Source organism: Theropithecus gelada, chromosome 19 (assembly GCF_003255815.1).
Source record: "Theropithecus gelada isolate Dixy chromosome 19, Tgel_1.0, whole genome shotgun sequence".
NCBI classification, from domain to species: domain Eukaryota; kingdom Metazoa; phylum Chordata; class Mammalia; order Primates; family Cercopithecidae; genus Theropithecus; species Theropithecus gelada.
In genome coordinates this window covers 22,082,797-22,108,675 of record NC_037687.1, presented here as the reverse complement: position 1 = coordinate 22,108,675, position 25,879 = coordinate 22,082,797, and the positions used below count along the sequence as shown (strand labels likewise).

General features: G+C 52.5%; 1 protein-coding gene across 2 annotated transcripts in view; it reads right to left on the bottom strand.

The window, feature by feature from the left end:
- NECTIN2 (nectin cell adhesion molecule 2) overlaps positions 1-23,833 on the bottom strand; it is a 43,073-nt gene extending 19,240 nt beyond the window's left edge. For both annotated transcript variants that reach the window (XM_025367059.1, XM_025367060.1), the window contains exons 1-2: positions 23,358-23,833; positions 3,775-4,164 (exon numbers count right to left, since the gene is read on the bottom strand). In XM_025367059.1, the coding sequence (XP_025222844.1) occupies positions 3,775-4,164; positions 23,358-23,445 (478 nt within the window). In that variant the 5' untranslated portion in view covers positions 23,446-23,833. The remainder of the gene's footprint in view (positions 1-3,774; positions 4,165-23,357) is intronic.
- Positions 23,834-25,879: the final 2,046 nt, after the last annotated feature.

The following is a 25,879-nucleotide window of genomic DNA, read 5'->3' as shown; positions in this document are numbered from 1 at the left end:
TGTTAGCCAGGATGGTCTCGATCTCCTGACCTCGTGATCCGCCCGTCTCGGCCTCCCAAAGTGCTGGGATTACAGGCTTGAGCCACCGTGCCCGGCTCTCTCTGTTTTTTTTTAATTTGAGATGGAGTCTTGCTCTGTCACCCAGGCTGGAGTGCAGTGGTTCAATCTCGGCTTACTGCAACCTCCTCTTCCTGGTTTCAGTGATTCGCCCACCTTAGCCTCCTGAGTAGCTGGGATTACAGATGTGCGCCACCATCCCTGGCTAATTTTTACTTTTATTTTTGGAGACCCACTCTCCAAGAAACAAACAAACAAACAAACAAACAAAAGCTCACTTGCAAAAGCTCCTTGCCTTGGCTCCTGCTTGAAGTGTATATTCAGGACAACTTCAATCTATGCTCCCAGGTGGTCATCCTCAAGCCTTGCCCTTGATTAAACCCTACACTTCCTCATATCTTCTGAGTCACTTTATTTATTTATTTATTTTGATTCGGAGTTTTGCTCTTGTTGCCTCTCAGCCTCCCAAAGTGCTGGGATTACAGGTGTGAGCCACCGTGCCCAGCCCTAAAGTTATCTCTGGAAGAGAACAAATGATTGCATAAGAAGAGAGGCATTGGTGAGGGTGGGGAGGAGACAGCTGTCCTTTGTGTTATGGAAAACAACTGTGGTCTCATGTGTCACTGGAAAGGGAAGTGTTTACTCAAGGACAGCACAGGGTGACCTTTCAGACACTCTGGGCTGAAAAGGGGGAAGAAAAGGACATCTAGAGTGATGTGGCTTCTGGGAAGTTGCCTAGGGAAGGTGGGCTCCCAGGGGACTTCCAAGATTTAAAGAAACAGCATTTGTAGCTGGATGTGGTGACTCATGCCTGTAGTCCCAGCTATGCAGGAGGCGGAGGTAGGAGGATCCCTTGAGCCCAGGATTACAACAGGCGTGAGCCACCGCGTCGGGCCTGGGACTCTTCTCCGATCCTGCTCCCCCCTCAATCCATGGGCGAGCTCAGCACCTACTATCTCCTAAAAACACCTTTCTATGCCGCCCGCTTCCCTCTGCCCCCACTGCCTCATCCGTCTTCCCAGCAATGCTTCCTCTTGCCTCTCTTCCCAGCTCCTTTCTACCTCCGTCCACTCCTCCAATCGCTCGTCACACAGATGCCAGTCATTTTTTCCAATCTCAAACGTCTGACCAGATCTCTCCTGTGGCTTGATGCCTCCCATGGCTCTTAACCATACTGAGGGCGTAGCGTAGTCCAGCCTCCTCGCCTCCACCTGTGAAGCCTGTGTAATGTGGCCCCGCAGAGGGTCACTCAAGCCCTTGCCTATCCTCCCCAGCCTCCTTTCCATTCCTGGAACATGCCCAGCTCCCAGCTCACGCCTACCTCCCAGCTTTTTCTGCCCGTGCCCCTCTGCTGTGCCCGAAGGTGGGCTCCTTCTCAGACTCCAGACTTGACTAAGACGCCTTCCCCGCACATCCTATCTCAATGAGGCCAAGGTGTCCCCTACTTCTAAACCATTACTTTCCGCCTGGACTGGACTTGTTTTAAGATAGGGTCTCATTCTGTTGTCCAGGATGAAGTGCAGTAGCACAATCAGTTCCCTGCAGCCTCAACCTCCTGGGCTCAGGTGATCCTCCTACCTCAGCCTCTCGAGTAGCTGAAATTACAGGTATGAGTCAGGTGATCCTCCCACCTCAGCCTCTCGGGTAACTGAAATTACAGATGTGAGTCACTGAGCCTGGTTAATTAAAACAATTTTTTTTTTTCCTGGCCGGGAGCAGTGGCTCACGCCTGTAATCCCAGCACTTTGAGAGGCCCAGGCAGACGGATCACCTGAGGTCAGGAGTTCAAGACCAGCCTGGTCAACAAGGCGAAACCCCATCTCTACTAAAAATACAAAAAAAAGGCCGGGCACGGTGGCTCAAGCCTGTAATCCCAGCACTTTGGGAGGCCGAGACGGGCGGATCACGAGGTCAGGAGATCGAGACCATCCTGGCTAACCCGGTGAAACCCCGTCTCTACCAAAAAATACAAAAAAAAAAAAAAAAAACCAAAAAAAAACTAGCCAGGCGAAGTGGCGGGCGCCTGTAGTCCCAGCTACTCGGGAGGCTGAGGCAGGAGAATGGCTCAAACCCGGGAGACGGAGCTTGCAGTGAGCTGAGATCCAGCCATCGCACTCCAGCCTGGGCGACAGAGCGAGACTCCCTCTCAAAAAAAAAAAAAAAAAGACTACAATTAGCCAGGCGTGGTGGTGGGAGCCTGTAATCCCAGCCACTCGGGAGGCTGAGGCAGGAGAATTGCTTGAACCTGGGAGGTGAAGATTGCTGTGAGCCGAGATCGCGCCACTCCACTCCAGCCTGGGCAACAAGAGCGAACCTCCGTCTCAAAAAAAAAAAAAAAAAAAAAAATTTTTTTTTTTGTCGTCGATTCAAGAGTCTTACTATGTTGCCTAGGATGGTCTCAAATTACTAGGCTCAAGGGATCCTCCCACCTCGGCCTCCCTGAGTGCTGGGGTTATGGGCGTGAGCCACAGCACCCGGCCCGGCCTGGACATTTGCAGTTGCCTTACCCTGTGGTTTTGCAGCTCCCATCCTTTCCCCTCCCAACACAGCCAGGAAGAGCTGGTGAGAACTCAAGCCAGATCAAACCTCTCTGCTGCTAAGAACAGAGCTTATCTACAGCTTACTACAGCTCTTGTCCTCCCTGGGCAAAAGCCAAAGCCTTCTCACAGTCCACAAGGCTTTTGCCAACCTATCCCCATCCTCTCCTTGACTTTGTTGCTTCCTACTTTCCCCCACTCATATGCCTCCAGCCACACTGACTTCCTTCCTGGCCCTCAAATACTCCAGGTATTCCTGTCTCAGGGCCTTTGTACTTGCCATTCCCTCTGCCTGGAATGCTCTTCCCTTAGATACCCACAGGGCTCCTCCTCTCCTAGTTTCTGCCTAAATATTCCCAGACCTCCTTAGCTAGAATTCCAACTTGGCCCCCTCCAACTTCCACAGCCCCTTTAACTGCTTTACTCTTTTATTTATTTATTAGAGATAGGGTCGCACTTTGTCACCTAGGCTGGAGTGTAGTGGCATGATCACAGCTCACCTCAGCCTCAAATTCCTGGTCTCAAGTGATCCTCCCACCTCAGCTTCCCAAGTAGCTGGGGCCACATCTGCACACCACCATGGGCTCAATCTACCTGCCTCGGCCTCCCAAAGTGCTTGGATTATAGGCGTGAGCCACCACGCCCAACCTCAATACTTTTTTTTTTTTAGATTGAGTCTCGCTCTGTCACCCAGACTGGAGTGCAGTGGCACACTCTCGGCTCACTGCGACTTCTGCCTCCTGGGTTCAAGCGATTCTCCTGACTCAGCCTCCTGAGTAGCTGGGATTATAAGCGCAGGCCACCACACCCCGCTAATTTTTGTATTTTTCGTAGAGACAGGGTTTCACCATGTTGGCCAGGCTGGTCTTGAACTCCTGACCTCAGGCGATCTGCCCATCTCGGCCTTCCAAAGTGCTGGGATTACAGGGGTGGGCCACCGCGCCCAGCCAATACTTATTTTTTTGTTTTTTTCCAAGAATGCCTGGTTGCCTGCTGCATCCTCAGCACACAGTAAAGCATCTGGCACATGGTAGGTGCTTAATGAACATTTGCTGATGGATGGAAACCCACAGAGAAAGTGAACCTCACAGCTGAAGCCAAGAGAGAAACTGACCTGCAAGGGGATGCTTCCACACCGCGGCCCTCCCACCTCCTTGCCTCCCGCCCTTACCCTGCTCACCTATGACTCTGAGCCAGGTCATCCCTCGGACGGACCCCTTGGGGAAGGTGGCAAACTCGCAGGTGTAGTTGCCTTCGTCCTCCACCGTGAGCCCGCGGAGGGCCAGCGTGGCGTCCTGGAGCTCCGCCTCTGTGTCTTGCCCAGTGCTCTGCTTGGCAGAGACGAAGGACAGCCGCTCGCTGCCGGGCTTCGGGCTGGGGAAGCTGGGACCCATCTTAGGGTGGAAGGCGGCCACATTCTGGTGGTTTGGAGGTGCATCTGGGCGCTGCCAGGTCACCAGGGAGATGTACAGTCCAGGAACAGGTGGCAGCAGGTGGCACGGCAGCTCCACGGTGCCCCCGAGCTGGCCTCGCACCTCGGGTAGTACTTGAACTCGCACATCCTGGGCTCCTGGGCAGAGAGGACAGAGAGTGAAGAAGTCGGGTGGGGGAGGAACCCAGACACTTCCAGACAGGGCCACCACAAAGGGGGCCCCTCGGGAAATGCAGGCTCCATATGTAATGCAGGCAGCTTTGCAGCATCCTGATTCTGAAAAAGTCACCTGGAAAAGACATTTTAGGGAAGACTAAAATGACTATTCTATTATATTACTACGACACGTACTATGAAGTCATATTACATATGATTTTGGAATTGCTGTTCATATTCCTAGGCGTGATAATTAAACTGTGGCTATGCACATTATTTTTCCCAGAAGATATGAAGTCGCAGTGTCATGATTTCAAGTTACTCGTAAATGGTTCAGCAAAAAACAAAATATGTCACCCATTGTTAAGGGAGTCTAGGTGGGGAGGGTGAGGGAGGCTCCAGGCCATTCTTTTTTTGTTTTTGAGACAGAGTCTTGCTCTGTCGCCCAGGCCGGAGTGCAGTGGCGTGATCTCAGCTCACTGCAAGCTCTGCCTCCCGGGTTCACACCATTCTCCTGTCTCAGCCTCCCAAGTAGCTGGGACTACAGGCACCTGCCACCATGCCTGGCTAGTTTTTTTCTTTTTTGTATTTTTAGTAGAGATGGGGTTTCACTGTGTTAGCCAGGATGGTCTCAGTCTCCTGACCTTGTGATCTGCTTGCCTCAGCCTCCCAAAGTGCTGGGATTAAAGGCGTGAGCCACCGTGCCCAACCACCAGGCCATTCTTCTTACCTACACTTGTATGTTTAAAAGTTGACATGATGGCCAGGGTGGTGGCTCAAGACTTTAATCTCAGCACTTTGGGAAGCCAAGGTGGGAGGAATGCTTGAGCCTAAGAGTTCAAGATCGGCCTGGGCAATAGAGTGAGACCTTGCCTTTAAAATTAAAAAACAAAATAAATCAATAAAAATTTTATTTTCTTTAAACTAAATTTTGTTTTCCTCAGATAGGGTCTCACTTTCACCCAGGCTGGAATGCAGTGGGCAACTCAGCTCACTGCAGCCTCGACCTCCCAGGTTCAGGCTGGGACTACAGGCGTGCACCACCACACCTGGCTAATTTGTAATTTTTTTTTGGTAGAGACAATGTCTCGCTATGTTGCCCAGGCTGGTCTTGAACTCCTGGACTCAAGTGATCCTCCCACCTCAGCCTCCCAAAGTGCTGGGATTATAGGCGTGAGCCACTGCACCCGGCCCACCCCAAAATTTTCATAAAGTGTTTTTTTTTTTTGAGTGGGGGGGAATCATCTGAAAATAAATCAATTAAAAAAATTTTTCATACAATACATTTTAAAACATTTAAAGGCTGAGTATAATCTTCATTACCCTACTCAGTAATATACTTTCTCTCACCTTCCTATGAAACCTACAGCCCTCCCTATATAGTATTTTTTCCCAAGTTCCTTTCTTTTTTTTTGAGACCGAGTCTCGCTGTGTTGCCCAGCCTGGAGTGCAGTCGTGCAATCTTGGTCACTGTAACCTCCACCCCCGGTTCAAGGGATTCTTGTGCCTCAGCCTCCCGAGTAGCTGGGATTACAGGCGACCGCCACCATGTCCAGCTAATTTTTGTATATTTAGTAGAGACAGGGTTTCACCATGTTGGCCAGACTGGTCTTGAACTCCTGACCTCAGGTGATCCGTTCCCCCTTGGCCCTAAGTTTCTATTTTTTATTAAAATAAAAATTTAAAAAGTATTATATTTTTAGCAGGTGCGAGTGCCGGTTTCTTACTTACATATATTGCGTTGAGGTGAAGTCTGGGCTTTTAGCGTATCCATCACCTGAATAGCAAACATTGTACCCAACAGTTAATTTTTCTTTTTCTTTTTATAGGGTCTCACTCTGTCTCCCAGGCTGAAGTACAGTGGCACGATCTTGGCTCACTGCAACCTGAGTGGCTGGGACTGCAGGCGTGCGCCACCAATGCCTGGCTAATTTTTTATTTTGTAGAGACAGGGTTTTGCCATGTTGCCCAGTCTGGTCTCAAACTCCTGAACTCAAAGCGAGCAGCCCGCCTGATCCTCCCACAGTGCTGGGATTATAGGCATGCACCAACGCACCTGACCTCCAACAGTTAATTTTTCTTTTTTTTGAGACGGAGTCTTGCACTATTGCCTGGGCTGGAGTGCAGTGGTGTGATCTCGGCTCACTGCAACCTCCACCTTCCAACTTCAAGTGATTCTCCTGCCTCAGCCTCCCGAGTAGCTGGGATTACAGGCACACGCTACCACGTCCGGCTAATTTTTTAATATTTTTAATAGAGATGGGGTTTCACTATGTTGGCCAGGCTGGCCTCGAACATCTGACCTCATGATCCACCTGCCTCGGCCTCCCAAAGTGCTGGGATTATAGGCGTGCGCCACCATGCCCAGCCTCCAACCGTTAATTTTTCAACCCTCACCCCTTTCCCTCCCTCCCACCTTTTGTAGTCTCCACTGTCCATTATTCCAATCTTTGTGTCCATGTATATTTGCTGTTTAGCTTCCACTTATAAGTGAGAACATGTGGTATTTTGACTTTCTATTTCACTTAGGATAATGGCCTCCAGTTCCATCCGTGTTGGTGCAAAAGACATGATTCCATCCTTTTTTATGGCTGTGTACTATTCCATGATAGATATGTACCACATTTTCTTTCTTTTTTTTTTATTGTAAGTTCCAGGGTACATGTGCAGGATGTGCAGGTTTCTTACGTAGGTAAACATGTGCCATGGTGGTTTGCTGCACCTATCAACCCATCACCTAGGTAGTAAGCCGAACATGCATTTGCTATTTTTCCTAATGGTCTCCCTTTCCCTACCCACCCCCGCAACCCCACTGCAACAGGCCTAGTGTGTGCTGTTCCCCTCCCCATGTCCATGTGTTCTCATTGTGCAGCTCCCACTTATAAGTGAGAACATGTGGTGGTTGGTTTTCTGTTCCTATGTTAGTTGCTAAGGATAATGGCTTCCAGCGCCATCCATGTCCCTGCAAAGGACATGATCCTGTTCCTTTTTATGGCTGTGTAGTATTCCGCGGTATATATGTACATTTTCTTTATCCAGTCTATCCATGATGGGCATTTGGATTGAGTCCATGTCTTTGCTATTATGAATAGTCCTGCAATGAACATACACATGCATGTATCTTTGTAATATAACGACTTACATTATTTTGGGTATATACCCAGTAAGGGATTGCTAGGTCAAATAGTATTTCTGGTTCTAGATCTTTGAGGAATCGTCATACCGTCTTCATAACGGTTCAACTAATTTACATTCCCACTAGCAGTGTAAAAGTATTCCTATTTCTCCACAGCCTTGCCTGCATCAGTTGTTTCTTGACTTTTTTTTTTTTTTTTTTTTTTGAGACAGAGTCTCACTCTGTCGCCCAGGCTGGATGGAGTGCAGTGGCACGATCTCGGCACACTGCAAGCTCCGCCTCCTGGGTTCACGCCATTCTCCTGCCTCAGCCTTCTCAGTAGCTGGGACTACAGGTGCTCACCACTATGTCCGGCTAATTTTTTGTATTTTTAGTAGAGACAGGGTTTCACCTTGTTAGCCAGGATGGTCTTGATCTCCTGACCTTGTGATCCGCCCGCCTCAGCCTCCCAAAGTGCTGGTATTACAGGCGTGAGCCACCGCGCCCAGCCTTTTGACTTTCTTTGAGACAGAGTCTAACTCTGTTGCCCGGGCTGGAGTGCAGTGGTATGATCTCAGCTCACTGCAACCTCCACCTCCTGGGTTCAAGTGATTCTCCTGCCTCAGCTGACAGAGTAGCTGGGATTACATGTGCCTGCCACCACGCCCAGCTAATTTTTGTATTTATTGTAGAGACAGGGTTTCACTGTGTTGGCCAGGCTGGTCTCGAACTCCTGACCTTGTGATCCACCTGCCTCGGCCTCCCAAAGTGCTGGGATTAAAAGAGTGAGCCACTGCGCCTGGCTGTTTCTTGACTTTCTAATAATGGCCATTCTGACTGGTGTGAGATGGTATCTCACTGTTGTTTCGATATGCATTTCTCAATGATCAGTGATGCTGAGCTTTTTTTTCATATGTTTGTTGGTTACACGAATGTCTTCTTTTGAGAAGTGTCTGTTCATGTCCTTTATCCACTTTTTAAGGTTTTTTTTTTCTTGTAAATTTGTTTAAGTTCCTTGTAGCTTCTGGATGTTAGACCTTTGTCAGATTGATAGATTGCAAAAATGTTCTCCCACTCTGTAGGTTGTCTGTTCACTCTGAGGATAGTTTCTTTGGCTGTGCAGAAGCTCTTTGGTTTAATTAGATCCCATTTGTCAATGTTTGCTTTTGCTGCATTAATTTCATCATGAAATCTTTGTAGATATAGACCACATTTTCTTTTTTTTTTTTTTTTGAGACGGAGTCTCGCTCTGTCGCCCAGGCTGGAGTGCAGTGGCTGGATCTCAGCTCACTGCAAGGTCCGCCTCCCGGGTTGACGCCATTCTCCTGCCTCAGCCTCCCGAGTAGCTGGGACTACAGGCGCCCGCCACCTCGCCCGGCTAGTTTTTTGTATTTTTTAGTAGAGACAGGGTTTCACCGTGTTAGCCAGGATGGTCTTGATCTCCTGACCTCGTGATCCGCCCGTCTCGGCCTCCCAAAGTGCTGGGATTACAGGCTTGAGCCACCGCGCCCGGCCTCTAGACCACATTTTCTTTATCCTCCATTCATCGATGGACACTTAGGTTGACTCCATATCTTTGCTATTGTGAACAGTGCTGCAATAAATATACAAGTGCAGGTGGATATAATGGATATAATGATGTCTTTTCCTTTGGGAGGATACTCAGTGGAATCCTGGACCGAATGGTAGTTCTATTTTTAGTTCTTTGAGAAATCTCCATGCTGTTTTCCATACAGGCTGTACTAATTTACATTCCCATCAACAGTGGGTAAGTGGTCCCTTTACTCCGAATCCTCGCCAGCATCTGTTGTTTTTAGACTTTTTAGTAACAGACATTCTGACTGGGGTGAGATGGCACCTCATTGTAGTTTAAATTTGCATTTCTCTGATGATTAGTGATGTTGAGCATTTTTTCATATGTTTGTTGGCTGCCTGTATGTCTTCTTTAGAAAAATGTCTCTTCAGGTCCTTTGCTCATTTTTTACGTAGGTTTTTTTTTTTTCTTACACTACACAATTCACCCATTTAAAGTATACAATTAAGGCTGGGTGCAGTGGTTCACATCTGTAATTCCAGCACTTTGGGAGACCGAAGCGGGTGGGACACTTGAGGTCAGGAGTTCAAGACCAGCCTGGCCAACATGGTGAAACCCTGTCCCTACTAAAAATATAAAAATTAGCCAGATGTGTTCACTTGAACCCAGGAGGCGGAGGTTGCAGTGAGCCGAGATTGCACCACTGCACTCCAGCTTGGGTGACAAAGGGAGACTCTGTCTCAAAAAAGGAAAAAAAGATATAATTTTTTAAATAAAAAAAATACAGTACAATTCAGTGGCTTTAAGTATATTTGGAGTTTTACATCTGTTACTATAATCAGTTTTAGGGTATGATTTTTTGAGACAGGATCTCACTCTGTCCAGGCTGGCGGGCAATGGTGCGATTTCTGCTCACTGCAAACTCTGGAGCTGAAGTGATCCCCCCACCTCAGCCCCCCAAGCAGCTGAGACTACAGGTGCGAGCCACAAAACCTGGCTAATTTTGTATTTTTTTGTAGAGATGAGGATTCACCATATTGCTTAGGCTGGTCTTAAACTCCTGAGCTCAAGCGATCCACCTGCCTCAGCCTCCCAAATTGTTAGGATTATGAGCATGAGCCACTGCACCTGGCCTGGGCATTTTTATTTTTTATTTATTTTATTTTATTTTTTTTTTGAGATGGAGTCTGGCTCTGCCGCCCAGGCTGGAGTGCAGTGACCGGATCTCAGCTCACTGCAAGCTCCGCCTCCCGGGTTTACGCCATTCTCCTGCCTCAGCCTCCCGTGTAGCTGGGACTACAGGCGCCCGCCACCTCGCCCGGCTAATTTTTTTGTATTTTTTAGTAGAGACGGGGTTTCACCGTGTCAGCCAGGATGGTCTCGATCTCCTGACCTCATGATCCGCCCGTCTCGGCCTCCCAAAGTGCTGGGGTTACAGGCTTGAGCCACCGCGCACGGCCTGGACTGGGCATTTTTATAATTCCCATAAGTAACCCCTTTACCCATTAAGCAGTCACTTCCCATTCCCCCAGCCACGAATTGACTTTCTGTCTCTGTAGATGTGCCTGTTCTGGACATTTCATGTAATAGACTATGCAGCCTTTGTGTCTGGCTTCTTTCACTTGGCATCCTGTTTTCCAGGTTCATCCATCTGTAACACGTGTTGGTGCTTCACTCTTCTTTAAGGCTCAATAATATTCCACTGTAGGGACGGACCACATTTTGTTTATCTATTCAGCCGCTGATGGGCATTTAGGTTGTTTCGACTTTTTGGCTCTGATGAATAAAGCTACTGGGATCATGCGAGTTCAAGTTGTATTTATTTATTTATTTATTTTTTTAGACGGAGTCTCGCTCTGTCGCCCAGGCTGGAGTGCAGTGAGCTGAGCAAGCTCCGCCTGCTGGGTTTACGCCATTCTCCTGCCTCAGCCTCCCGAGTAGCTGGGACTACAGGCGCCCGCCACCTCGCCCGGCTAATTTTTTGTATTTTTTAGTAGAGACGGGGTTTCAACGTGTTAGCCAAGATGGTCTCGATCTCCGGACCTCGTGATCCGCCCGTCTCGGCCTCCCAAAGTGCTGGGATTACAGGCTTGAGCCACCACGCCCGGCCAATTTTTTTTTTTTTTTTTTTTTCTTTTTTGAGACGGAGTCTCGCTCTGTCTCCCAGGCTGGAGTGCAGTGGCGCCATCTAGGCTCACTGCAAGCTCCGCCTCCCGGGTTCGCGCCATTCTCCTGCCTCAGCCTCCCGAGTAGCTGGGAGTACAGGTGCTGGCCACCACGCCCGGCTAAGTTTTTGTATTTTTAGTAGAGACGGGGTTTCACCCTGTTAGCCAGGATGGGCTCTATCTCCTGACCTTGTGATCCGCCCGCCTCGGCCTCGCAAAGTGCTGGGATTACAGGCGTGAGTCACCGCACCCGGCCGCGAGTTCAAGTTTTTATGTGGACGCACGTTTGCAATTCTCACCCTGTCCTTTCATTTCTCAGCCAGCCTAAGTGTTTCTTGTCACCATTTTATTTTTCTGGAGATGGAGTCTTGCTCTGTTGCCTAGGTTGGCCCGATCTCAGCTTACTGCAACCTCCGCCTCTTGGGTTCAAGCGATTCTCCTGCCTCAGCCTCCTGAGTAGCTGGGATTACAGGTGCGAGCTACCACGTCTGGCTAATCTTTGTATTTTTAGTGGAGACCAGATTTCACCATGTTGGTCAGGCTGCTCTCAAACTCCTGACCTCAGGTGATCCATCTGCCTCAGCCTCCCAAAGTGCTGGGATTACAGGCGTGAGCCACTGCGCGTGGCCCATGTTTTCTCACTTTTAATATAAATGAGAACAAGAACAAATCTTCCTCTGTTCTGCACGGCGGTACAGCATGGCGACTGAGTGGCCCACAGTTCATGGGTTTGAATCCTGGCTCTGCGATCTTGTGCAGGTCACTTAACGTCTCTGTGCCTCAGTTTCCACAGCTGTAAAATGAGGTTAATAATAGTGCCTGCGTCCCAAGGGCTGTTATAAAGATTAAAGAATAGCTGTGGAACACTCAGCATAGGGCCCCAGGAAATGAGAGGTCAGTGCTTGCTGAGTAAACATAGGGAGCTCAGTTTAATTACAGGTGGCCTTGGCACTCAGCCTCCAGGCCAGGAAAGGCCCAGGGCACAAGACTCATTTCGAGGACCAGCGCCACTGCCCAGCTTTGTCTGAGGGAGATGGGCCATGGAGGCGGTGCAAAGGCCCTGGCGTCACACACACAGGAACCCCAGGGAAAACAACCCTAATGAGTAACCCTAATGAGCGGTCGCTGGTGGAAGGCAGTCCCCTTGGGTGGGGATAGGCCGAGGATCTTTGGGTAAGAAGTCATCAGTGAATTATAGCAATACGAGAAAGGAAATTAAAAATAAAATAAGGCCAGGTGCGGTGGCTCACACCTATAATCCCAGCACTTTGGGAGGCCGAGGCAGGAGGCTCACTTGGGGCCAGGAGTTCGAGACCAGCCTGGCCAACATGGTGAAGCCCCGTCTATACCAAAAATACAAAAATTAGCTGGACGTGGTGGCAGGCACCTGTAATCCCAGCTACTCAGGAGGCTAAGGTGGGAGAATTGCTTGAACCCGGGAGGTGGAGGTTGCAGTGAGCTGAGATCATGCCACTGCACTCCAGCCCGGGCAACAGTTAGACTCTGTCTCAAAGAAAGTCAAAAGGCTGGGCGCGGTGGCTCACGCCTGTAATACCAGCACTTTGGGAGGCTGAGGCAGGAGGATCACCTGAGGGCAGGAGTTCGAGACCAGCCTGGCCAACATGGTGAAGCCCCGTCTATGCCAAAAATACAAAAATTAGCTGGACGTGGTGGTGGGCCCCTGTATTCCCAGCTACTTGGGAGGCTGAGGAAGGGGAATCGCTTGAACCCAGAGACCTCACCACTGCACTCCAGCGTGGGTGATAGAATGAGACCCTGCCTACCTTAAAAGAAAAAATTTAAATTAAAAAAAAGATAATTAAAAAAGAAAAAGCCATCAGCAAAGACCGAAGTGGGACATAAATACATCATCTCCACACAAGTCCCACAACTCAAACTCAGGTGTGTCACTTGGGGGAAAAATGAGGCTTTTCCAGTCCACAGGGGCCACCCCCACCCACCTTGAGAAAAGAAAAATAGCTCAGATCAGTCTGAACTATGCGAAATGTATCAGGCCCAGGGAGACTGTACAGGGAATAGGGGACTTTGGTCACACACCTCCTCCACCCATGCCCGGGGCAGTGGTTCCTGCCCAGCTGCCCTCCCCATTAGCTTCCGGTTCCTGGAATTTGTGATACAATAGCCAATCAATACCTCCTGTTATCTTTTTTTCAGATCCAGACCTGCAGAAACCTTATCCTATTTTAATGTAAATTCTTGGTTAACAATTTAGGAACTCTCTCTTCTTTGGTCCTTAAAAATCCACTTGCAGACTGGGTGTGGTGGCTCAAAGAATGGCCAGATTCTTCCAGGTTCTGCCTTTTCCTGATCCCTCCCTCTCTCCCTACTACCAAATCCCTTTCATTTTAAAATTTTAAATCCTGGTGAGGCACAGTGGCTCACGCCTGTAATCCCAGCACTTTGGGTGGCCGAGGCAGGCAGATTGCCTGAGGTCAGGGGTTTGAGACCAGCCTGGCCAACATGGCGAAATCCCGTCTCTACTAAAAATACAAAAAATTAGCCGGGCATGGTGGCGCGTGCCTGTAACACCAGCTATTGGGGGGCTGAGGAAGAAGGATCGCTTGAACCTGGGAGGCGGAGGTTGCAGTGAGCAGAGATTGTGCCACTGCACTCTAGCCTGGGCAACAGAGCGAGACTCCATCTCAAAAAAAAAAAAAAAAAAAAAAGCTGGGCAAGGTGGCTAGGGCCTGTAGTCCCAGCTACTAGGGAGGCTGTGGCAGGAGGATCACTCAAGGCTGGGAGCCCAAGAAACTGATGCTGCAGTGAGCCATGATCACACTGCACTCCAGACTGAGTGAAAGAGTGAGACCCTGTCTCACAAAGAAAAAAGTCCACTTGTAATTACAGGTAGTCAAAGGGTTTATTCGGAGCAACTCGAATCCACACTCCCGGGTGGCCATCCTCAAGCTTTAGGCTTCAATAAACTCTGTACTTAATCATAAACTCTGTACTTAATCATATTTTCTGAATCTCATTATTTAAGGCTGACACCCTTTCCAGCTGGCAACCTTGTTTCCAAGCCCAACTTCCTCCATCTATAAAATGGGGATGTTTCAGCCTCCCTCCAGGGTCCCTGTGACAGTTCCATGGAAGGACTTGCTCATGGGGGATCTTCACGGGGCTTGGTCCAGGTGAGCAGAGCAGTGGCGGTCAGCCTCCTGTTGCAGGCCAGATCTGGCTGTGGCGCATGTTTGCTTTGGCCCACAGAGTGTTATTTCAGATGGGAAGTAGCGGCCCACACAGAAGGCCTGGAGATTGCTGTCTAAAGCACCAGACAGAAGTCCGGATACGTGGCTCCTGGGAGCAACAGCTGACCGGGGCTGAGGAAGGACAACCCCCCTCCCACAGGGCACTCCCTTCCGGCTCTACTCAAAATACAAAAATTAACCGGGTGTGGTGACACACACCTGTAATCCCAGCTACTTGGGAAGGTTGAGGCAGAGTTATCACCCAGGTGCTGCGACTTATCACCCGCCTGGCCCCCAAAGACACTGAGGTTGGAATCAGGGTTAAGGGCTCTGGCCCCTTCCTAGTTGGGCAAGCAGGGAAGGCCACTCAATGAGGGTCAAGGAAAGCCATTTGGGCCTGTGTGAACTGCAGAGACAGCAAAGTAGGCTGGGGCCTAGGAGGTTAGCTTCCTCTTTGCGGTAAGTGGGAGCCGTTGAGGGTTCTTCAAATGGAGAATGACTTTGCTTCTTCCAAAGAGGTCTGAGGGGAAGGTGGTGGGCTGAGCAGAAATAGATGACCAGACAGCAAAATGACACAAAAAAGGTGGCAGTGAAAAGAACAAGAGGTTAAGACTGAGACTGAGTGTTGGGGAGGAAGATAACAGGTCTTAGGATTTTATTTTTTTGAGACAGAGTCTTTCTCGCTGTATCACCCAGGCCAGAGTGCAGTGGCGCCATCTTGGCTCACTGCAACCTCTGCCTCCCGGGTTCAAGCAATTCTGCCTCAACCTCCTGAGTAGCTGGGATTACAGGTGTGTGTCACCACACTCGGTTAATTTTTGTATGTGTCACCACACTCGGTTAATTTTTGTATTTTGAGTAGAGACGGGGTTTCACCATCTTGGCCAGGCTGGCCTTGAACTCCTGACCTCAGGTGATCCGCCCACCTTAGCCTCCCAAAGTGCTGGGATTACAGGCGTGAGCCACTGTGCCTCACCAGGATTTAAAATTTTAAAATGAAAGGGATTTGGTAGTAGGGAGAGAGGGAGGGATCAGGAAAAGGCAGAACCTGGAAGAATCTGGCCATTCTTTCACATCTTATAGGTCAAATCCAAAAAACAAATAGTTACTCAACAAACAGATCCTGGGTGCTAGAGGGTCTGCCCTCTCCAGCCCCGAGGTTTGTCTGTGTTATCCCCTACTGTATCCCCAGCACCTACAACAGGGCCTAGCACATAGTAGGTGCTCAATAAACACTGCCAAGTGAATGAATGGCATCTGAGCACTACTGGCTTTGGAGGATTAAAACAAAAAAACCACTTTAGGCTGGGGGCGGTGGCTCATGCCTGTAATCCCAGAACTTTGGGAAATCAAGGTGGGTGGATCACTTGAGGCCAGGAGTTCGAGACCAGCCTGGCCAACATGGTGAAACCCTGTCTCTACTAAATATACAAAAATTAGCTGCATGCCTGTAATTCCAGCTATTTTAGGGAGAGTCGTTTGAACTCAGGAGGTGGAGGTTGCTGTGAGCCGAGAATGGGCCACTGCACTCCAGCCTGGGTGACAGAGTGAGGACCCTGTCTCAAACAAACCCACCACTTTTAACTTCTTGTGGGGCACACTCCTCGGAGGGTTCTTTTACCCCCAGATACTCCACCTCAGCTGCCACCTCCTCTCCCCTCCCTGGCTGGCTGCTCTTCCGCCCTTTCGCCCTTTTATGTTTTCTGTCTGCATAGTGCTTCTCACCATCTCACACACTAGATATGTCACATCCTCCTGGAAACCGACTGCCAGTGCCATGAGGGCAGGGATCTTCTGTCTGTTTTGCTCACACCTGTACCCTCAGCATCTACAAGAGAGATTGGTACCTAGTAGATGTTCAATATTTGCTGAATGAATGAATGAACGAGGCTCTAAAATCCCATTGCTGCCAGGTGCAATGGCTCATGCCTGTAATCCCAGCACTTTGGGAGGCCCAGGCAGGCAGATCACCTGAGGTCAGGAGTTTGAGAACAGCCTGACCAACATGGTGAAACTAAAATACAAAAAATCTACTAAAAATACAAAACTTAGCCGGGCGTGGTGGCGGGTCCCCGTAATCCCAGCTATTCGGGAGGCTGAGGCAGGAGAATCACTTGAATCTAGCAGGCGGAGGCTGTATTGAGCTGAGATTATAGCACTGCACTCCAGCCTGGGGGACAGAGGGAGATTCTGTCTCAAAAAAAAAAAAAAAAAGAAAAAAAAAGGGCCGGGCGCGGTGACTCATGCCTGTAATCCCAGCACTTTGGGAGGTCGAGGCGGGCGGATCACAAGGTCAGGAGGGCTAACACGGTGCAATCCCATCTCTATTAAAAATACAAAAATTAGCCGGGCAAGGTGGCGGGCACCTATAGTCCCAGCTACTCGGGAGGCTGAGGCAGGAGAATGGTGTGAACCTGGGAGGCAGAGCTTGCAGTGAGCCGAGATCGCGCCACTGTACTCCAGCCTAGGCGACAGAGCCAGACTGTCTCAAAAAAATAAATTATAATAATCCTATTGCTGTAAGTTCCCCATTCTGAGTTTCTAATTCCAAATGAATGAACAGGATAGTTCAGGCCCTGTGGGGTTAACAGTCCTTTTTTTTTTTTGAGATAGGATCTCACTCCATTGCTCAGGGTGGAGTGCAGTGGTGTGATCTCAGCGTGCTGCAGCCTCAACCTCCTGGGCTCAAGCAATCCTCCCACGTCAGCCTTCGGAGTAGTTGGGACTATAGGCGGGCACCACCATACTTGACTAATTAAACAAAAATCTATTTTGTAGAAAGGGGGTTTCACTGTTTGTTGCCCAGGCTGTTCTCAAACTCCTGGACTCAAGCAATTCCTCTTGCCTTGGCCTCCCAAAGTGCTTGGATTACAGGCGTGAGCCACCGCGTCCTGCCTACAGTCCATTTTTAAGGCATTTTCACCTCTTTCTCTCTCACACAAAATGGACTTGTGATAGATCACAAGCAATCTATCAGGAAACCCTGACACCTCCTTTTTTTGAAATTTATCTATTTAGACCACCTCTCACGCCTCCCCAGTCCCTGCCCTGGTCTAATCCACTGCCACTTCCCACCTGGAGGACTGCAGTTGTCCTTGTGGTCTGTTCCTATGCACAGCCAGAGGGATCCCGCTAGAAACTGCAGCAGAACACGCCCTCCTCTGCACAGAGCCCTCAGGAAACAAGCTCAAGTCTTTTCTGTGTTTTTTCTTTTCTTTTCTTTTCTTTTTTTTGAGACAGAGTGTTGCTCTGTCTGCGTCTCCTGCCTTAGCCTCCTAAGTAGCTGGGATTACAGGTGCCCGCTACCATGTCTCAAAAAAAAAAAAAAAAAAAAAGAAAGAAAGAAAGAAAGAAAAAAACCCTCACAGGCCGGGTGCAGCTCACCTGAGCTCAGGAGACCAGCCTGGGCAACACAGTAAAAGCCCGTCTCTACTAAAAATACAAAAATTAGCTGGGCACTGTGACACCAACCTGTAATCCCAACTACTTGGGAGGCTGAGGCATGAGAATCGCTTGAACCCGGGAGGCGGAGGTTGCAGTGAGCTGAGATGGTGTCACTGTACCAGCTTGGATGACAGAGTGAGACAGTGAGACACTTGCCAGCTTGGGCAACAGAGTGAGACTCTCGTCTCAAAGAAAAAAAAAAAAAGAGAAAGAGCCCTCAGTGGGGCAGGGGTCTGGGCGAAGAGGCGCCAGGATCAGGGCAGGGGCTATGGGGATGGAGGAGGGCTAGACTGGAAACACTCAGAACTTGGAATGGGAGAGCGGGACCGACGGTGAGGGTGACAGGGAGAAGCTGGGAGGGTAGGGACTTGGAGGCTGACAGGCTGTAGAGGTAAGGGGGACAGGGGTGAGGGCCGCTGCCCAGACGCCCTGCGTGTCAGGTGGGGGCAAGGGAGATACAGCCAGGAGGATGGCCGGCCTGGAGTGAGCCCCCACCATCCAGCACACTGCTAGGCAGGGGCTGTGCCGTGAACTTGGCCAGGACATGGCCAGCACCATAGCTGGGGGACTGTGGCCATGGGAACACCAGCCTCCCTCAGTGTCACTGGGCAAGCCAGACTGGTGACAGCTTCATGAGGTGTGAGCTAGGTCCCCAGATACACTTCCTCTCCCTGTGGACTGCACCTGCAGGCTTCCTGTGGTGGCAGAGTGGAGGCTGTCCAGGGCGTGGTGTGAGCCCATGGGAGAACTATGGGGACAGACACAGCTTGAGACCCCGAGATCCATAGGTGGGTAGGCCAAGGCAGCGAGGAGGGTGCAGAGTGACTTATGGAACCCTGGAGGAGAGGCTGGGGGCTTGGACTCCCGGGCCTGAGAAAGGAGGGGGCTGGGCGCCTGGATTCCTGGGTCTGAGGGAGGAGGAGCTAGAGGCCTAGACTCCTGGGTCTGAGGGAGGAGGAGCTAGAGGCCTGGACTCCTGGGTCTGAGGGAGGAGGGGACTGAAGCTGGACTCCTGGGTCTGAGGGAGGAGAGATGGTGGCCTGGACTCCTGGGTCTCAGGGAGGAGGGGCTGGGCCTAGACTCCTGGGTCTGAGGGAGGAGGGACTGGGACCTGGACTCCTGGGTCTGAGGGAGGAGGGATGGGGGCCTGGACTCCTGGGTCTGCGAGAGGAGGGGCTGGGACCTGGGCTCCTGGGTCTGAGGGAGGCGGGGCCTGAGGCTGGACACCTGGGTCTATGGGAGGAGAAGTTGGGCTCTTAGACTCCTGCCTGGCTGGCTCCCCAGGGCCTGGCTTCCCCCACAGATCTATAAAGCACAGCGACCCACCTTCCTATGGCAAGGCGCGTCGGGACTAGAGCAGGCCCTTGAAGGCCAGAGGCTTTGAGTACTGGCCTCAGCTGCTGCCTCAGCCACCTTGTTAGTTAATTAATTGCATTAATCACAGTGCCCACCCCCCACAGCGGAAATCCGGGAGCTGGTTTGGAGGGTGAGCAGCGGCTGTAGCAGCCAGGATGTAGGGCTGTCTGCGCCTGGATTTCTGCAGCTGCCCCCTGGCCTCTAATCTGTGTGTTTTGTTTTGTTTTTTGAGATAGGATCTTGCTTTGTTGCCCAGGGTGGAGTACAGTAGTGTGATCTCAGCTCACTGCAGCTTCAACCTTCCTGGCTCATGCGGATCCTCCCACTTCAGCCTTCTAAGTAGCTGGGACTATAGGCGCACACCATCACCTTTGGCTAATTTTTAAACTTTTTGCAGAGACAGAATTTCGCCATGTTGCCCAGGCTGGTCTTGAACTCCTGAGCTCAAGTGATCCACCTGCCTGGGCTTCCCAGAGTGCTGGGATTACAGGCGCGAGCCACCGTGCCCGGCTTCTTGAAAGTCTTTTAATGGTCTCCCTGCTGTCTCTTATCTGTGTCTTCCAGGGTCTCTTCTATCTCTCTCTGTGTCTGCCACCGTGCCCGGCTTCTTGAAAGTCTTTTAATGGTCTCCCTGCTGTCTCTTAGCGCCTCTTATCTGTGTCTTCCAGGGTCTCTTCTATCTCTCTCTGTGTCCAGCGGGTCCCTGTCCCTCTGTGTCCCTGTCCCTCTGTGTCTCGAATTCCCAGGGTCTCTCTTGGGATCTCTGTTACTGTTTTCTCTTTTGAGACAGCATCTTGCTCTGTGGCCCAGGCTGGAATGCAGTAGTGCAATCAGGGCTCACTGCAGCCTTGAACTCGGTTCAGGGATTCTCCTGCGTCAGCCTCTCAAAGTGCTGGAATTACTGGTATGAGCCACTGTGCCTGGCCTCTGTCACTCTTATCCGTGTCTCCCAGAGTCTCTGGTCTCCGCTCTGTGCCTCTCATATTCTCTGTCTCTTTGTAATGGCTTTATTAAGACATTATTCCCATACCATACAATCTACCCATTTAAAGTGTACAGTTCAGTGGCTTTTGTATATTCAGAGTTGGCCATCCAACACCCGAGCAATTATAGAACATTTTCATTAGCCCAAGAAGATACCCCGTCCCCCTTAGTCACTCTCTTCCTCTTTCCTCTGTATGTCTGACATTTCTGGTCTCTTTCTCTGTCTGGGTCTCCCTATCTCTGGAACCTGGCTCTCTGCCTTGATTTCTGGGGCTCTCCTCTCCCAAGACTTCTGGTCTACGTCTCTAAGAGTGTCTGTTTCTGTCTCTGACCGTGGGGTCTCCCTGCCTCCGGGGTCTCCAGTGCCCTGTCTCCCCACACCTTCTCACAGCCTGGCCCATCTCGCTGGGCCCCCACTTCTCCTCCCCTTCCTGCTCCATTTGTCAGCATTGCTGGGACATTAAAAATGTAACAGCATCCCAGGCAGGGGCGGGGGAGCTGGCCCATGTGCCCAGCTCCTTGTCCCCAGCTCCCTGTCCCTCCTGTGTTCATCACTCCCTGTGGCCCCCACATATCGCTGGCCTTGAGGCCCCCTGTACACTGACCTCCCTGGGTCACGGCACCTCTGCTCTTCCACAGCTGGAGTCTTTGGGGCTCCCTGCCTGTCACCAAACCCCTTTCCTTTTGTTGTCCCTGCCTTCATCTGGTATCTATGTCTATCTCCCTTCCCCCACCCTCCTCTGTCCCAGTCCCATTCCAGTGTCTTTCCGCCTCATCCTGTGATGGTATTTCACCTCCCCTCCATCCTCCGGTTCCATTCCTAGATGTGTCTCTGACCCCATTCCTAAATCTGTGTCTGACCGCTTCCCTCTACTGGCCTCTGTCACCATCCTTGTAGCTCCAGCCTCTCTATATACCCACCCCCCCACTTCTCTGCCCAGTCCCCCTTCCCTAATGAGAGGAGACAGCCAGGCTGCCGTCCCTCTGCTCCCCTCCCCCTCCACTACATGGGGCTGCCTGGCGGACATGGACACATGGATGGGCAGGGAAGGAAGCTGGGGGAGGGGAGCCGGCCCAGCTGGGGGCCCAGGTGGTGCACCCACATTCCTTGAGGAGGCCAAGCGGTGAAGGCAGTGCAGCTAGAGAGGTATACAGAGAAGGATGGAGAGGAGAGAGACAGATGGAGAGAGGGGAAGAGAGAAAGAGCTTGGAGAGGGATGGAGAAAGAGAGGGTGAGAAACGAAGAGAGATGAAGAGGGGGAAAGAAAGTGAGGGAATGAGGAAAACAGCGAGGAGGAGGGGAGAGAGAGATTTGGAGTGAGCACGTGCCAGTCAGCCAGCCAGCGGACCACAGAGGCGAAGGATGGGGGCGGTGGTCAGGAAAAGGGTCGATAGCTCCTTCCCCAGGTGCTAAGAGCTTTCACAGGGAATCAGTGGGGCCTTGGAGCCTTCCAGATGGTCCGCAGGGAACGGATTGTTATCTCAGTTGTTTTTACCAGGGAGGAAATGGAAACTCAGAGGCACTTCCTGGAGCCCACCCAGTGAGGGGCTCTGAAGAACTGGAGCCGGGCTTCCCCGGGACCTGCAGTGAGACCTTGAGAAGCCAGCTTGCCTTTGCTGAGCCTGTTTCCTCATCTGTAAGATGGAAACAGAAACAGGACCTGTCTCCCAGGGCAAGCTGGAGCCTTCCGTGAGATCATGCACCAAGCCAACAGTAGGTTCAGGGTCTGGTGGGTTCGGAGAATTCACCCACAGGTGCCAGTTCTGATCTTACCTCTCTATTTCTGCCTGAAGGGAGAGGCAGGGGATTGACGGGGAGTCCCCAGCTCTGGGTCAAAGCTGGGAGGCCAGTGAGAGCCATCCTGGGGGAAATGAGGCCAGAGAGGTGGCCGGGGTTCCCCCAAGATCCCCGTGAGCTCTTTTCTGCGCAAACCCTCGGGAAACTCTAGCATCCCAGAGTTTGTCGCTGGGAATACACAGCCGGGTCACCTGCAAGGGGCGGGGCCAGTGCCTCTTTCAAGGGTTCCCTCCCAGCCCCTCCCTCCCCAGGGGGGCCGCTCTCCTCCCCTAATGGGGTGGATGGAAGGACGCCAGGGGGTCCAAGGCATCCCAGTGGGAGGGACGAGGGGGGGGGATAAGGGCGGCGGCTCCACTCGTCCACCTCCTGCTATGGCTCTGAGGACAAAGGCGCCACCAGAAGATAGATAAGGTCCCGAAACCGGGAGTCCAGAACACGGAGCCAGGAGCGCCCGCCCCGCCCCTCCCTGGCTCGGCGAGAGTGAAACCAGGAAAACTTCCCCGGCGACGTCTCCGTCGCCCCCGACCATTCACAGGGAAAGGGAGGGGGCTCGCAGCCTCTGGGACTCGGGGCCTCCCGTTCTATCCGGGACTCAGGCGACTGAGACTCCAGCCTCAAGACAGAGCCTTTGACCCTTGATCATATCTGGAGCCCAAGAGACGGGAACCGCAGCTCGCACTTCTATTTGGATCTCAGAAGACGTTCCTCAGCCCACAATTAAGTCTGAAGCTCACGAGATCGAGTCTCCCGTCCCCCCAGTTCTGCCGGAAACCCAGAAAACGAAGCCCCCTGCCCACAATTAAATCCAGAATCTACAAGTTTGATCCTCTCTCGCCCCCAGTTTTACCTATATCCCAGTTAGACGTAGCGCCTAGCCTCCATTCTACCAGGGACCCAGAAGACGGAGCCCCTGGCCCCTGATTTTTCTGGAGTCCACGGAGTCAGAGCCCCCAACTCCCTGAGGTTCGAGGTTGGAGCTCCGAGCTCAGGCCCTTCCCACTAAGTCGCTAGAACTCTTATCCTTCGCCCTCCAAGGGACCCGAATCAGGTCCCCTTGTCCTCAGTTCTCTCCGGGCCTCAGACGCCCAAGCCGGGAAGAAGGAAAAATGGGGGAGGGGGTGGTCTCGCCTCTTCCTCCAGACCCTACTGCGGGAGGTGGGGGGAACATTCCCCACATTCCTGAGACGGGTAGAGGAGATAGAGACCCAGATCCGGGTGAACTGCTCGGCGCGGGGTGGGGAGGGGGCGCCAGGCCTTCCTCGGATTTAACCCTTTCGGCGCGGGAATCCGAGAAAGGGGGAGGGGGACAGACAAGCCGGCGTAGGATGGGCAGTTGGATTAAGAAGGATGGGGGTGGTGGTGAGAGAGATGCAGAGAGGAGGGGTCAGAGTCTCCTCGAGAGAATCGGACATGTAGGGGGTCGGAGTCGCGGGGGCCAGCCAGGAAGGGGACACGGGAGAGGGGGCTCGGGGAGCCGGGGGTGGGCGGGGAAGGTGCTCGGCTTCCCCAATTCGGAAGGTAAGGGAGGAGGGGGTCCGCGCGGGGGCAGGGGGCCGTCCGCTCATCTCACCGGTTTTCCGGAGCAGCAGCAGCAGCAGCGGCCACAGCAGCGGCGTCGGCGGCGATCTCGACGGCAGGAGGGCAACGGCCCGGGCCATGGAGGGCCCGGGAGGGGACTGGGCCCGGCCGGAGGCCCGCGGGCCACTCTGTGGGGGCCGATAGGCTGGGCGGGCGAGTAGGTGCCTGTGGGGCTCCGGCTCCGGCTCCGGGCCGGTTCCCGCCGCGCTCTAGCCTCCCTGTTCTGCTCTCCCGGCCCAACTCTCCCGCCCGGCTCGGCACCCCCGGCCCCTCGCTCAGCTCCGGCGGTTCGAACCCGCTGACGTCACAGGATCTACCCGCTGCTCCCCCGAGCCGAGTCGACCCCGGCTCCGGCCCCGCCCCCTCCTGGCGTTCTGACCCGCCCCCTGGATTCCACGCCTGTTCCTCCCCGGGATTCCATTCTCGCTCCTCCCCAGGATTCTAAGGTCGCCCCTGCCACAGAATTCTGTCTCTGTCTGCATCCAGCGATAAGCCACGCCCCCTAAGGTCTAGCCACGCCCCCTCTACTCCGAAGTAGGTTCCGCGCCCCGCCCCCTGCCCCCAGCCTGCAGGCCGCCTCGCCAAGGTCTTGCCACGCCCCCTTAGGACCTTCCAGCCGACTCCGCCCCCGCGAAGCCCCGCCCCCACCAGCCCCGCCCCTCGCCCTAGCCTTAGTTCGCCCGGTCTCTTAGCTCAGTCCGTCCTGGCCTCAGTTCTGCCCACAGTTCGAATCTTGCCCTTTCTTGCCTGCCCGGGTCCTCTCACCACAGTTGCCTGACGCACGTGGGGCCTTACGGTCCTGACCCCACCACGTCCTGGTTGTGCGACCTCCCCGCAGGTCGCGCCCATCGCTCTGAGCCTGTCTCCCGTACCCTCGTGCGTTTCTAATCTTTGCCTTGGACTCTAGGTGTCGCTGCACTCGTTTCTTTCTGGATTTCTCTGTCTCTCTTAGGTGTCTTTGTGTCTCTCCCTCTCTTTGGGTCTTCCTCTCTGTGCCCTTATTTTTGCCTCTCTGGGTCTTTCGGTCCTCATGCTTCGGTATCGCTCTGTTTCTGGTCTTCCTTTATCTGTCACTCTTTCTTTCTTTTCTTTCTTTCCTTTCTTTCTTTCTTTCTTTTCCTTTTTTTAAATAAAAGAGACGGGGCGGGGGGCAGCGGGTGGGTCTCACTGTGTTGCTGAGGCTGGCCTCAAGCGATCCTCCCGTCTCGGTCTCCCAAGATGCTGGGATTACAGGCATGAGCCACCGCACCGGCCTGTCATTGTTTCTGGGTCACTTGGTCCCTATGTCTCTTTCCGTCCTTTGACTCTGTCTCTGTGCCTCTCTGTCTCTTGTGTTTCTCTCTCCGTCTCTATCTCTGCGCCTCTCTATCTCTGTGCTTCTCTGTCTCTGTCTGTGTGTCTCTCTCTGTCTCTATCTGTGTCTCTCTGTCCCTGTCTCTGTCTCTGTGTCTCCCTCTCGGCGTCTCTTATCTCTGCGTGCGAGTCTCTCTCGCTGTCTCTCCGTCCCTGCTCTGTTCTCTGCGTCCTTCCCTCCTTACCTCCCTGCGCGCCCTGGTCCTCCCCTCCCACACCTGCTCCGTACCGCCTTCTCACCGCAGCCACCCGCCAGGGGGCAGCAGAGACCAGCCCCCGCGCTGCGGTGGCCCGGCCGGGCTGGGTGAGGCTGGGCTCCAGTCAGGCCTTCGGACCTTGTCCCTCCCCGCGTCCTTGTCCCACTTCCCCTATCTCCCCAGCCTCCTCGCGTCTTTGTGTCTCTCGCTCAGACTCGGGCCCTTTGTCTCTCCCCGGCGGCTCGCCCTCCTCCCTGCCCCCACCTACCTCTTCGCATTCTTTGGGCTGCCCAGGGGGAGCTGCTGAGGCCGCGCCGCTGGGCGGAGTGAGGGCGGGAAGCGGGAGGCCTGGGGGAGGGGGTGCCACTGAGCGCCAGCCTGGGCCCAAGTTCCTGCCAGGCCAGTAGGCGCCGAGCTGCTCAGCTGGAGGCAGGTGCTTCGGGGCTTCTTGCCCTAGCAAGAGGACCACCTGGGCTCGCCCTCCCTTCTACCTGCCACACCTGGGCTTTCCTCCCCAGAAGGACTAGGTTTCAAGTATCAGAGGCTGTTATCTCTCCGCGTTCAAGTCTTAGTTATGATACTATTTATTTATTTATTTATTTATTTATTTATTTATTTATTTGAGACGGAGTCTCGCTTTGTCGCCCAGGCTGGAGGGCAGTGGTGCGATCTCGGCTCACTGCAACCTTCGCCTCCTGGGTTCAAGCGATTCTCCCACCTCAGCCTCCTCCTGAGCAACTGAGATTACAGGCGCGCGCCACCACGCCCGGCTAATTTTTGTATTTTTAGTAGAGACAGGGTTTCACCATGTTGGTCAGGCTGGTCTCAAACTTCTGACCTCGTGATCCACCCGCTTTGATACTATTAATACATGTAGTCAGTGTTTACCATGTGCCAGGCACTGATCTAAGTGCACTGCGAGTATTGTCTCATATAAGCAATGCAGCGCCCTGGGCAATAGGAA